Below are 15,130 nucleotides of genomic sequence, written 5' to 3'. Positions count from 1 at the left end.
CAATGGAATAACATTAGAAGATAGCAAATTACTGAAACATATTTAATACTTTATGTAAAATGCTTTTTTGGTGACGACAGCTTAAAGATGACTCTCATATGGAGAATAAATTCACATGAATTGCTTAGGTGTGAGTTTTTCACAGAGTGTAAAAATCTTTATGGTTTTTATTTTATTTTGTATTATCTATTGAATTCAAGTCAGGTGATAGGCCGGACCATTGCTTGATTTTTTTCTCTGAAAGCATTTGAGAGTTTCCTTGACTGTCATTGTCTTGCTGAAATGTTCACTCTGGTTTCATCTTCATCATCCTGATAATGTAGATGTTGGACTGAAGCAGCTAATATACATTGATACTGATGAAGGGCAAAGGGTTGCTGAACTTCTACTGAGAGATTTCAGCTGCTGGCTGGGCTTTCACAGCTTTCCTGCGCATCTCTTTCTTCATGTGTTCAATACTTTTTCCCTGTGTCATTTCATTTTGTCACACATAAAATTAATTGTAAACTAATTAGTTTTGTTTTGTTTGCATATATGGATTTCTTTGGTTGTTACCAACATCCGTGGACAACTGAAAGTCAACAGCAGCTCTGGAAATATTTTTTCTGAGAAAAATGATGACGTGTTCAATACTTATTTCCCCCACTGTACATGTTATGAAAATGTATAATTACTTAACTTTATACTTTTTATGAATATATAAATACTTTTTACTAAATACTTCACAATCAGGTAATTTCAAGATGACTTTGTATACATTAGGATGGACACTTGATGACTTGCCATTAAAATGCATTATAATTTAACTTTGAAACCCATAAAAAATGTTGATGTAATTTTGTCTCTATTATTATATTCTCTATTATATACTGCATTTATTATAATAATAAAAATATATAATTTAATTGCTATTAAAATGTTTATTTCATATGTTTAAATAGATTTGTCTACACATTTATGATGTTGTAATCTAATGCATTTAAAATACATTCACATTTAATCTATTATTGAAAGGGTTAGAATTAAACTTCACATGTTTCCCCAGTACTTGGTTGCGGCCTTTAATCTGATAAAATATGGTATCTAGAAGTGTTTTATAAGTTTGATACAATGAATGAGATTTTATTGGGCATTCTCTGCAATCAAGTTAAAAATGTATACATATAACACTTGTAGATACTATATTTTATCAGATTAAAAGCCGCAACTCAGGACTGGGAAAACATGTGAACTATAATATGGTGACCATACATCCTCTTTTTTCATAGACATGTCTTCATGTTGGGACTAAAAAATTTGTTGGGTCAGGATTTCTAAACCTAATAAAATGTCCGGGATTCGACTTTAATTGCAGGCATTTTTGCGTTACTTTTACTATTACCTTTCTCTTTACATCTTGTTGTCAGTCATGTACATATGAAAACATTAGGCAGTGGGTCTCAATCTGTCATCACCAAGGCAACAACCAAGAGAGAGAGAGAGAGAGAGATCCTCAGCTTTTACCTGACAGCAGGTGGCACATGGCTCCTGAATAGTGATAGTGAAAGTGAAATAGTTGATACTTTTACAATTCTTTTTCAAATTTAAACAGATTTTTACAGATTTTACTTTAAAATATTGAGAAGAAACTGTATCAAATAAAATATGTTAAACTTCAAAAAAAAAAAAAAAAAAAAACGTTTTGCTTGTTATTATTCTATTTTTGAGGCCCAAATATTTTTTGGAAAGGATGATATTACTTTAAGTATTAAAGTTTAGTAAAATAATTTCGTGGTTATGAATGCATTTGTCAAGATTTTAGATTTTAAACTAATGATCTTAAACAATTTAGATGCTTTAACCTCCTAGGACTTGGTGGCCACATGTGTGGACAGCACATTTAAGCTCTTAAGTGGCTATTGAAAATACGTTGAATGTTTTTTGTTTTGTTACAGATATACAGTGTCAACTGTTTTGCAGCATATGAAATGTCCCAAACACTATTTTTAACTGTCCAAAATGGGCAAAAAATGTTGTTTTACTCTCTGATAGTCAAAACATGTTCAAAAAATATGTATGTGTTATTAATGCATTCAAAAACCGTAATGAAAAAGGGTTTTATGCAAATTCAGACCACAATTCCATTTATTTGGACATAATTTTTTTTAAAAGTACATCATACATACCTCATATAGTATACTTAGGTTTTATTCTAATTAGGTTCCAATAAGCCCAAATAGCAAAGAGAAATAAAAAATGCATGTAAAAAAACACTTTGGGGCTTAAAAGGTTAAACAAAATCAATATAGTTTACCTTATTATTATTTTTATACAGGGTAATGACTTTTAAAGAGTGGTTTCAGCGTTGTTTCCATTTTAATCTTGTTATCTCTGTAATAGAGCCATCAGGTGCCAGGTCGAAAGCGGTATAGTATGTTTTTTCCATGTATCTGTACCAGCAGTGTTGATGTAAACCTACACCAGGCTTGTGTATATGTGTCAGTAAGGCTATGAATAAGTGTGTGGGCTCTTATCTATTCAGAATCACATGGCCAACATTCCACTGGAATTTCCGACACTCGCAAGCCTAATAATCTGCTCTCTTGTCATTTAACCAGGACTCACACACTGTAACCCATTCTAACATGACAAAGCTTCAGGACTCACGCCAGTAATTAGCCTAGCAAAGCATCTGAATTATTGAGCACTCCCCTCAATTTCTCTCTACTCTCTGTCCGGGCACAAGTAGATGCAGACACACACACCGCTGCTTTCCATCTGTCAATTGGCCAGTTTCTTGTTTCAAAACAGGGCTGCATTTTCTACACACTCCATTTCCCTCTCCTTGTGGATCAGGGTGACAGTGTGTAGAGGAGGGTAAAAGGGCAGAGCAGAGTTATCTGCTTTAGAGGAGCTAGCATATGCCAGAGTACTAAAACTATTCATGTTTTCCTCCTTCTTACAGGACAGAATTTACCAGAATAATTCTGAAATTAATGTTGACTTTGTTTGGCAAACTATTCATTGCACACAATTTAAGAGGTGGTAATGGATTTTAATGTATCATATCGGATGATCAAAGACACCAGGTCATTCAGAAAACATACCGTGGAACCATGGGGCGATAGCCTTGCCATTTCTTTCATATCCTGCTTGTTTTGGTTTCTGCTCCTCATTGAACCAGAGTATAACCAGCTCTCTGGAACCAGGTCGTGGTGTTTGCAACCATGCAGGGCTATTGGGAAAGAAAAGTGCTTACAGAACTGCGTATTTCTTAATAGAGTGCACAGCCATTTTAAATAAGGTCTCTCAACCTGGTCAAAAGTATCAAGCCTTTTGTTAACATATTGTAGGGATGCCACAATATTGAACCTTTTGGTATAACATCCACGGTTTATTGCGCATTTGTAAATTGTGCACTTTTGGTTTTGATTTAAAATAGCATTTTTCCCATTTCTGTAATTACTCTCTGTAATGACTATGTTCATGTTTGAATATGTTCTTTTTTACCCATCCAAATGCTCAAGCACAGCAGTGAGAGCTGAACAAACCACCATGTACACAAACCCGAAGCAGGGGACAAAACCAACCCTCATTGGAGATAAATGCTCAGGGCTACATTTTTGGGAACTGCAAATTATGTGCCTGGGGCTACGTCTGTTTGCAGTTTTTGTTGTCACAAATACACCAGAGGCCACAGTGTACATTTTTGACAATCTCAAATGTGTCACTTGGGCATGTTTTGTCATACTTGCAATTTGCACGTCCTTCTCAAAAATCCACCAGAAGCTGCTGTGTAAATTTCTGCAAATTTCAACACCCTTCTCAGGTTGCTATCAACCCACCATCCCCTTCCCTAAACCCAACCGATAGCTGTTTCAAAAGCAAACCAAAAGAGAAAAGCTGTCGTGGCCGCATTTCATTTTTTTGTTTATTTTTGTTTTACATGGTTTCTGGAACAGAATGTTCTCCAGACTCAAACCCTGGTCTGCTCTAAATCCCAAGTCCAATGTAATATGAGGCAAGCTACCAAGAAAACTGGTCATGTCAGAAAAGCTGTCCATATGGAGATAACTGGTCAGTGGTAGCATAAAAAGAAACCGAAGTTGTCAGCTGGATCATACCACCCTGTCGTGTTCATTTTGCACACAAAATGCTGCTTAACTTAGCCCCTTGCACATTCCCAAAAATGTAGCCCTTGACACATATTCCTAATGGGCCTGTGTTAAAACAAAACATGTTTATAACCTCAGTCTGCAGAGTGCAGAATGTCCAGTCATTTACAGCATCATACCCTGCTTTTGACAGTGCGCGAGCAGAAGCCCACACAGTACCCCCCTATACGTGTTTAACTCATTTCAGCTTTTGTTATTTAAACATTAAAAGAAGCATGCACTGGAAATGTGAAAAGGGCCCTCATCTGAAGAAGAATTTTATGAATTTTATGATGTGTAAATGAAATCTTGTTTCTGACGGGTAAAACTCAATTTATGTCAAATAATTATGTTAACATGCTAGACAGGTATTTTATCGGTTATGCCTTAGAACCTATTATTACCTATTATTAGATTTATTCAGTAAAAACACTGCACTATATATTTAATATAATAATAATTTTTTTTTTTTGTTTTTTTTTGTTTATTTTGAAATGAAAATAGCAAAATGTTCAATAGGAGTTACATTTTTCGCTGGAGGAAACTGCTGTGCTGATGAAATGAACGAAGAGAAAACCCGACTGCTCCTCCGTGACATTGGGATACAGGTGATAAGGTTATCTAAATCAAAGAACTGCATATAAGCAGATATTATAACAATTTATCAATAAACACACACCTCCTTTTCTCGCTGTCCACTGCTGTGGTTTACTAATCAAATTAAAAACAAAAGACGGGGAGGACCCGAATTCTGCTGCTGTTTACATATTAAATTGAAAGGGGACTGAGGCAAAAATTTTGTGTACAGTTTATGAGCTAATCACAAACGTTTTAGGGGGGCTGAGTAGAAATATAGGGGCCTACAGCTCCCCTAAAATAGGCCTAGCAACGCCCATGTCTATGACTTTCTCAATGTGATGAATCTGTGTATTGTCTTAAAAGTGAAAAGTACTGTTCAATACCTGTAAAACATTTGTAGTATTTTTGCAATATTGTATTCATTTGTGCTTTTGCTTGAAGATATTATTTTCTTTATTTTTTATTTGATTGTGTCCTGTTTTCTTACGAAACATATAATATACGTAACCATACTGAAACAGTTACCATAAAACCATAATATGAATAGAATATATATGAACACCTAAGCATAGTCTAAAAATGTTACATCAGTACATGGCAATGGCCATAATGTGAGCCTCAAACATCATTGTTTGCTTGTTCTCATGGAAAATCTTTGAGTGTAAAACCCTGGTGGAAAACAGGCCAATCAGAAAACAGACTGTTTTTAAACAGATACAGACTGATGCATGGAAGATTTGCACGTACTTTGTCATGTTCTAGCTGCATCATCAGAGGATCAGCTGATATGCACATGGGATCATTGATATGCATGCCCCAGGCTGCTTTTTGAGGTTATAACAAGGATAATATTCCTCCATTATTTAAGTTTATATTAAACATACAATGTATGGGGGACTCTTATTTTGAAAAATGGAGAACTAGCAGTCAAATTCAGCTCCACAAGTTTGTTTTCTATTATCACGATCCAACGACTCCCGCAGCCATAGCTATATAGCCAGTCAGAGGTATGTGTTTAATTGCACCTTTTGTTCATTTTACATTTTGTTACATTTGCTGGATGTTTGTATTGTAAGGTAACAAACACATGTAGACCGCTAAGTATTGTTTTTAATGAACATTTAAGCAGTGTATCTTATCACTCAGCTCTTACAGCAATTTTTCTGAATACACTTTATTAAACGCCATCTGTTTATACAGAGGTTAATATTAATTCATAGCTTTGTTTACATTGACATTTTAGCTATATCTGGTTTAATTATAATTTTATCCCCCACACAAAATAGGTTACTCTGGGGATTTATATTATATATAACTCATTCCCTTAATCTAAGCAAAATAAAACCTTTTCATCAAAATGAAGTTAAAAAGATTTAATTGAAAAGATTTGTATATCTCTAATGTGGTCGAGATCTACTTTAGGTCTTGCATATCTTAAAACAAATTAAGCATTTAAACGCCCTGAGATGTAATAAACTCCTAGTGTCATATGCTGTTATTGCTGTACAGAATGGTTACCTGTCCATTAGTGGTTGTGTCGTTGTTGTTGTACTGTGCCTGCGACTTTGCCTTCGTCTGTATAACGGGGGTTCTGCACGTTGAAGACCGGGTTTGGGTCTGACTTCATTGCTGGAGACTGGACTAGCAGATGGTTCGATGAAAGCACTGTGTCTACGTTGGGATTGTTTCTGGAAGTGGCCACTCAGACCAGCTACATGACCTTTCTCAATGGCTCGTAGTGACTGACGCTTATACTCATCTCTTGCCCAGCAAGCTTTTCTTGTCATCTCCTCATCTGCTGCTTTGCAGCGGCACACTAAAGAGAAAGAAGAAAGATGATTGAATGCAGGAAATGATAAGAGAAATAATGGGATTAGAAAAAAAAACTTTCTTTGTTGGAAAATCCAGCTTGTACTGTATATCTGAGGTTTTTTTTTGGAACAAGGTAGTTGATTCCTTTGCTTCTGAGCACTGTTTTAAATTTTGTATCATTAGCACTTCTCATGTTATGGCCCCAATATTCTAACAGCAAATAAAACTGCTGTTTTTAACTTGAGAAAAAAGTTCTAAATACCTTTGGAGGAGCGTAGTATTACCAAACGTTCTCATAAGGCTTATGATACTGCAGATGGCAATTAAATGAAATATAAATATATTGTATGCTGCATGCTTTCCGCTTAACAGCAAAAATGCATATCATAAATAACATCAGAGAGAAACAACAACAAAAATGATCTGCAGTTTTGTATTGAATACCCTGAGACAGGTGTGTCCAAACTCGGCCCTGAGGGCTGGTGTCCTGCATAGTTTAGCTCCAACTTCCTCCAACACACCTGCCTGGAAGTTTGAAGTATACCTAGAAAGAGCTTGATTAGCTGTTTCAGGTGTGTTTAATTGGGGTTGGAACTAAAATATGCAGGAGTTTGGACACCCCTGCCCTAAGATAAGAGTTAATTTCTTCTGTTTTTACAAGGTCATTAAGCCATCATGAAGAATAGGTGATTTGGTCTGAAATGGAATACCCTTTAATATAGATATTAAAATTGCAAATACCAAAGCCCGTTTTTAAATTTTAGCCTTCAGAACATAACCTTTCTTGACAATAAATCAATGCCATTATGGGGTTTTTAGGGTATTGTTCATTTTTAAGTAAAAAAAAATTGTAATTTAAGCGTAATTTAAAAATCTGTACATTTCTGCCCTGCTTTTGTCCATTTATCAATCTTTCTCCATTAGCAACAACCACCTTCCAACAGCTCCCAAAGGACAAAATCTGCACCACCCCAAATTTTCAATTTACTGGACAATCAGCTAACTATTTCAATTGAATTTACATCAGAATGTGGAAACTACTGTATGGCCAATCTCAACTTATGTTTCATATTGACTTTAAAATCAAGCATTGCATTAGTTCAGGCAGAACTTGTCATCATGACAATCAGCTGTTCATATTGAGTACCAATCAGATTCTGGCATCTAACAGCAGTTAATTTAAATCACACACCATCCCCTACTCATTTCTGAGCTTTTACATTGACTCATAATTAATCATAATTGTTTATGCTTGATTTTGGGTTCTGTTAGCCGATGGGGGGTTGATTTGCTACTGCTCTCCCTGCTCAGTCCATCCACCCGTGCATGGAGGAGTAGGTGGAGTTTGGCATGGAGTTCCATACTAGATCAGGCCCGTAGCCAGAGGGGGTTCAAATAATTCGAAAGACCCATTCCTCACTGACAAAGATCCAGAATTTGTCCCATTTATGAGCTCATTTGTCCTATTTTGACTTCTATGCCATCATAAATTGTGAGAATAACCCATCGAAAAAGTCTGTAAGACTTAAAAGAAACTGACATAAGCGGTCATCTTTCACTAATTACCAACTGTGCTGTAGTTAAATAGCGAAAACATTTTACAAGTGACTTTTTTTTCCAAAAAATTTTTTTGAAAGGAAAAAAAAAGCTTTGAAGCACCAAAAATTTATTTTGAAGGTTATAAAATTTAATTTTAATACTAGGCTATTGCTCTTATCTATGAATTTTGAAATGTACTTTTTACAAAGAGAAGCTAGAAAAATCAGGAGGCTCTACATTATTATTATTATGTTTGTTTTTTTTATTATTTAAGTGGACAAATTCTAACAGGAATGAATGTTGAATGTGCTGGCCTGTTTGTTATTTGCCTAATAAATGACAATTTACCATGCCTTAATAAGCAGTTTTTAATTTAAAGCCTTAACAGATCCATTTTTTCCCCTAATGATATATGTGATAAATTTGTATTTTACAAATAATACATATAAATAAGTTTTAATATTTATTTATTCTAAATCTTAAAGAAATGTTTTTGAAATATTAAACAGTGAGACTATGATGACCGCCTGACAAGCTAATCCAGCTAAAAACAGTGCTTTAAATGTCAGTAAAATGCAGTATTTAAACATCATAAGTTAAATAGAAAATGAGGTGAATAACTGCAAAAAGGTCTACTTTTTGTGAAGAAAAAAAAACCCTTTTCACTAGGCTGGCATTGGGCCTGCTATATGCTTAATATATCTATTTTTATTGGACAAAGGTGTTTGTGACCGAAATATTCTTCAGAAGCACTGCAACAGTAACATGATTTTAACAATATATGGACATGCATGGTTTTGACATTTTGTCTTTATAAAGAATAACAAACAAAACCTTTGTTTGAATCAGTCATGCACAAGATGAGGTTTCATTAACTGGATGGCTTCTTCCCATGTGTCATTGGGTATGTCAGTTTCTAAGTTGTTTACCAGCCAGCACAAGTTATTCCAGAAAGTTTGTGTTGGCAGTCTTGTTGAAACTGCAAATGAACTTTTTGCCCGATTTTCCCAACGAATATGTCACACCAGTACATTTTTCAAGTTCACCTAAAGTATATCTGGATTAAATAAAATAAGTAAGTATATATATTTTTTTACATTTTCACATTTACACAACAGACTGAAGCTCGAAAAGGAAAATAAATTCAAATTTTGTTGAAATGAAGAGACATGCATAATAATAAACAGCAGAAGAGATTTGACAGATGAACATGTAGATGAAGAACAAAAACATCTTCACTCACAATGTTCCTCCCACGCTTTGTCACGTTGTTCACTTTTTTTTTGTTCTTGCTCAAGGGACATATATAGTTCCTTCGCTCTTTTTTCCTCTGCACGACGTATCTCCTCCTCTTCCCTCTGCCTCTCCTCTTCCTCTTGTTTCTGCGTGAAAGAAACAGAAATTTTTTTTTTTTTTTTGCGTATGTGTGTGTGTCAAATCATATGCACCTCAGTCTTTACTTAGCCCCAGTCTGTTGTTCTAACTCTTCCAGCACTAATGAATTAGCACCAGTGGCTCATTAGCTGTGTTGAAATGGAAATCATTGGTTGAATAATTAATCCTCGAGGACACTAACATGTGGCGGCATGGTTGTTTGAGATACTTAAGCTGTGTAATTATTGGCATAAGGTAATTACCATTGAGGCGTTATCTGAAAACAGACACTCCTTGTCTAGACCACTATTGTCTAAAAAACACGAGTGCAGTTGTGGTCATTACAGTTGTAACAGAAAACATTGTTCAGTTTATCTAAAGTACTGGCAGAGAGTTTTTCTTTGAGCTTCCTTACATCGTTTTTAGATATTAAAGCTGTTAGTATAACTGAAGTGTATGTATCTAACTGCTAGGTAACTTTTGAGAGATTCCACTTTTCTTTTCTTGTAGCTCTTTCTAGCTTGTCGAGGCAAAATCTTTTTTAAAGGAGTATTGTAAGAAAACACTTCAAATTTGAATGACTCGGCACTTTCCAGCATGAGGGGTGATATGTGGGCCGTGATAAATGAGCTCTTTAATATTTGACAAGTTTCTTTAGAAGGTCTCATTACCAGGCTGCAGATCATGGGTAACCATCTAGGCCTCTTTGGGAATCTGCAGTGTGAGTATTGGAAAACAGTCTGCCCTGACTCCTCCTACATTTTGCCATTTTCAGTTTCTTCCTTTTTGAAAAGATAATGCCATCAATGCAACTTCTGAATAACTATTTTGTAGTGCTGAAGATGCCTGAAGGATCTAATCTCCTCTTTAAGTTTAATTGACTTTCCCCCTTCACTTTCTTAGAACCAAACCAATTCTCGTTCTTACTAAGATGACATGCTTTTCAGCTTGTTGAATTACTATGCGCCTAGTTTTTAGGCCAGAGGCAAAATTAAAATACATAATGCAGATGTGAAAACACAATGAAATGCTTTTAAAAAATGAATGCTGCTTGAAGATTTTATTATTAGTTGATTATTTTAGTTAAAAATGAACAATGGATAAAATGCTTCAGCAGCAATTATTAATTTTAGTTAATGTTAGTTTCAGCATTTCAGCAGTTAATACATTTTTAATTACAGGGCGTTAACATATTAACAGATTTTTAAATACAATTTTCATTCAATGAATTTCTTACTTTTGTTAAAACACAAAACAAGATATTCTTTTTGTCATTGTCATCCACAGTAGAAACTAAACATATTATGGAAGTCAAAGTCTGTTTTACAACTAACATTCTTTAGTAAGACAGAAACTTAGACTGGTTTGCAACAAATGGAGAATGAATAAATGATTGCTGAATTGTTTATTTTTGGTTGAACTACCCCTTTAATGCACCATTCATTCATTCATTCATTCATTCATTCATTCATTCATTCATTCATTCATTCATTCATTCATTCATTCGTTTACCTTCAGCTTAGTCCCCTTATTAATCAGGGATTGCCACAGCAGAATGAACTGCCAACTTCTCCAGCATATGTTTTACACAGTGGATTCCCTTCCAGCTGCAACCCAGTACTGGGAAACATCCATACACTCGCATTCACACACATACACAACGGACAATTTAGCTTATTCAATTTCACCTATACCGCATGTCTTTGTATTGTAAGGGAAACCGGAGCACCCAGAGGAAACCCATTTGAACAAAGGGGAACATGCAAACTCGACACAGAAATGCCTACTGACCCAGCCGAGGCTTGAACCAGCGACCTTCTTGCTGTGAGACTACACTCTCAGAAATAAAGGTGCGTGAGCTGTCACTGGAGTGGTACCTTTTCAAAAGTTACACATTTGTACCTAAAGGGTCCATATCGGTACCTCAAAAGTATAAATTTGTACCTTAAAAATTGAAGAGGGACACTTTTGTACTTTTAAGGTACTAATATGTATCCTTGAGGTATTAATATGGACTTTTTAGATACAAATTTGTACCTTTTTAAAAGGTACCACCCCACTGACATCTCACATACGTTTATTTCTGAGAGTGTACAGCAATAACCACTAAGCCACTGTGTCGCTCCAGTTTCAACATTTATTAAATTTTTTAAATAGAGAGGATTAATATTAAAGATGTTTTTTGGTAAAATTTTCATTTAACTTTAACTTTTACAAATTTCTTTCTTCTGTTAAACACAAAACAAGATATTCTGAAGAATGTAAAAAAGCAGTCATTGTCATCCACTGTAGAAACCAAACATATAATGCAAGTCAAAGTCTTTTTTAAAGGTTTTTCCCCCTGACATTTTTTAGTAAAAAAAAAAAAAAAAAAACTCAAACTGGTTTGATGATGGCAGAATTGTTTAATTTTTGGGTGAACTACTCCTTTAACACACCATTAACTATTTGAATTTTAACTACACTAAAAAAATAAAAGTAGAAAAGCACAATTTTGTGTCGTTTTAAAACGTAAAATGTGCAATAAACTCAAGATGAAGATAACATTTGTTTCAGCTGTCTGTCAGTTTTGTATTTTAGAAAACACATTGACCTTATTCTAAAATGTGGAAGTGTGCTGGTTTTTGCGATTGTTTTCAAATTTCTGATTCAGCTGCTTGGGAGAAATGACTAGGAATAATAAACACCAAAAAAAAAAAAAAACTGTCAAAATACTTGCTCTACAAACAAGTGTTTACATGACTATACAGACAAAAAAGAACAAATACAGTATAATAAGAAAATATCAGTTTGCAACATTAAGCAGAATAACAAGCTGATTTCAACGTCTGAAAATGAATGGATGTGAATGATACCAGAAGTCTTGACCAAAAAGATTTAGATGGCTGCGCCTGCTAGTTCATGGAGACTAAGGTGAATAAACCTGAGCTCAAATTCTGAACAAATGAAATTAAACAGGTAATGCAGATCTAATTTTTTTTACAGTATCATATCAGAAATATTTATGGAGAAAGACAAGATCAATTCTGGTTGTAAAATATCCAGCCTGATCTCACGAGGAAACAACTATTTGACATTTTGTCAGTTTAGTGGCTAATTCGTAGGAATCCGTACAAGTTCATATGAAAATGTAAAATTTTTAATAAGTGGCTTTGGACCAAACCCCACCCCTAAACCCAACAGTCATTAGGGGGATAAGTGAATTGGGAAACACTTTACAATAACAGTACATGATTAATGATGTATTAATATGTAAACTAGGTATTACTTTATTATGAACTAATGATGAGTTAACGCATGTGCTAATCATGAACTAATTTTCACTACAACATGATTCACAAGAGTTCATGTGTGACTACCTTAGGTACTTAGGCTACCTTAATTACTTATTAGTACATGATTGCTTGTTAATTAATATATTACTTACCACATTAGTCTATGATTATTTAACCACCATGAACTCCTGATATGTTATTGTATAATTATATCATGACATTACTTGAAGGGACACAACATAATTGACCCATTATTAACTACTCCTGAACTCTTTCTGCATGTTCAACCAGTGCGTTTACACCGAATAACAATGGAAAAGTGTTCTGGCAACATCAACATGAACAGACTATTAAGGTAACCGTTATTTACACATGAACTCTTGTGAACCATGTTGTATAGTTAAAATTAGTTCATGATTAGTGCACGCCTTACCTCATCATTAATTCTTAATAAAGTAATGTTTAGTTTGATTTTAATATATCATTATTCATGTACTGTTATTGTTAAGTGTAACTGCAAAGTGTATGTGTGCATGAAGTGTATGAATGAGATCATAAGAGTTTATAAGAATTAGCCACTAGCTGTGAGATAGTGTGGAAATATCATGCATGATGCTTGAAAAGAACCCTTTAAAAATATTTCTGAATAGTAAATTTCGAATAGCTTGTAACATAACGTATTTTTAATCAATTTTAGAGGACTCTGCACTCTAAAAATTTTTGTTATTTATTTAACCTAATGGTTTGGTTAAAAATATTTGGTGCTTTGCTGGGCTATTTTTAACCTTTATTAGGTTGTTTATTAAGACCTCAAAAAGTTAAGTTAAATATTTGGTGCTTTGTTGGGTTATTTTTAACCTTTATTTGGTTATTTATTTTTAATAACTCAATCAGTTGGGTTAAAAATGTGAATTTCAACAGTCAACTGATTTAACTGACACAAAACAGCTGTATTAACATGCGTGCGTGATGTTGTTTTTGCGTTATAAAGTTTGTTTAAGCTCTAACGCAACAATATTGTTATTATTTTTTTAAATTAAATTACCTCTCCGTGTTGTGTTTTTATATCTGTTTCACTATCTAAGACCATCTTTTAGAAGCATTTGGATGTGGTTAAAATGTATTGTACATTGTGGACACTGAGTGAAGCCCGCTGCAGCTGCTGGACAGTCTCTACAGCACACAGAGCTCCGTATTCTGCTAAATCTACACATGGTTTTCTGCTTGAACAGTTTATAACTGTCTGCTCTTTGTTCAGTTTCTTCATTGTTTGTGATTCTTAAATTCAACAAAAGTGTGAATGTAATGAAAATTAAGCATTTTCAATATTTTTAAAAACTGTATGTTATTTAATTACACAGCCATAATAATAAAATTAACTGTAGGACTACTAATAGTAGCAATAGTAATACCAGAATGAAAAAATAACATTTCATCAAAATAACCCAAAGCATTGGGTTAAATATATACCCCCAACGCATTGGATTAAATAACCCATAATTGGGAAGGTGCTATAATGACCTAGTTGGGTCATATGTTATGGTATCTTCAACCCAACTATTTAAACAGAGTGTTGTCACTAACTCTTTTGCTCCAAAACATAAAATCCACTTTTCACAACATCAACCAAATACAGCCCGAGCTCTGTGTAAAACATTTTCAGTTTCATTTAGCCTCCGAGTGGGAAGCAGATAAAACTAACATGATGAACAAAAGCACATACACAGAGATTTTGGGAAACTAGAAAAGCACCCAGCCCTAGTTTTTGTCGTTGATGCAGCAAGTTGCCCTCCTGTTGGTTTCAGATTGAGTATTGATTGCCTGGCTGTTTTCCTCATTGTTCTCTGTCGTTCAAAGGAAGGTGCTGAGAATAGGAGTACAGCGAGTCCCCCTTCACATACAGCTACCGCTCCGCACACTTACCTAAATAATTTACAGAGAGTTTGAAGGAAAACAACACCCTTCAAACGAACGTTAGGCCCCAAAGGTGGACATCATTGCAGGTCTCCTACGAGTAATTGATTGGATTGTTTCTTTTGTGACTTCCACTTCCTAGTTAATCCCCTGACACTCTATAGCAGATGGTTTGGATCTGTATGAAATGCTGGCAGTAATTTTTGTCTGACTAAAGCCAATTAATAGATTCTCATTTTGCAGCACAGTTAGAAGTTTGTTGATCAATCACCTTTAGCTTCTCTTGTATTCGTTCCTCTTCCTGCTTGGCTGCCTTCCTGTCCTCTGCTTCTTCCTTCCACTTGCCTGCAACTAGGCGCGCTTTTTCCTTTGTGATGGCATGTCTGAACTTTTGCTTTATTTCTTCCTCTTTCCTACGCCTAGAAAAAAAGACCAAATATGTGGAATGTTTACAGATTGTAGGAACTTTAACATTGTGCATTTATTTTCTTAGGCGTATTATCC

General features: G+C 34.7%; 1 protein-coding gene across 2 annotated transcripts in view; it reads right to left on the bottom strand.

Moving 5' to 3' along the window:
• sh2d4ba (SH2 domain containing 4Ba) overlaps nt 1-15,130 on the bottom strand; it is a 155,440-nt gene that overhangs the window by 12,856 nt on the left and 127,454 nt on the right. For both annotated transcript variants that reach the window (XM_087279185.1, XM_087279186.1), the window contains 4 exons: nt 14,898-15,045; nt 9,307-9,445; nt 6,231-6,528; nt 3,087-3,214 (listed from right to left, as the gene is read on the bottom strand). In XM_087279185.1, the coding sequence (XP_087135311.1) occupies nt 3,087-3,214; nt 6,231-6,528; nt 9,307-9,445; nt 14,898-15,045 (713 nt within the window). The remainder of the gene's footprint in view (nt 1-3,086; nt 3,215-6,230; nt 6,529-9,306; nt 9,446-14,897; nt 15,046-15,130) is intronic.

The sequence above is a fragment of the Danio rerio genome, chromosome 13 (assembly GCF_052040795.2).
Source record: "Danio rerio strain M-AB ecotype USA chromosome 13, GRCz13ab, whole genome shotgun sequence".
Classification (NCBI taxonomy): domain Eukaryota; kingdom Metazoa; phylum Chordata; class Actinopteri; order Cypriniformes; family Danionidae; genus Danio; species Danio rerio.
Note: the sequence above shows the minus strand (reverse complement) of the source record. Positions and strands in the feature narration are given on the sequence as shown.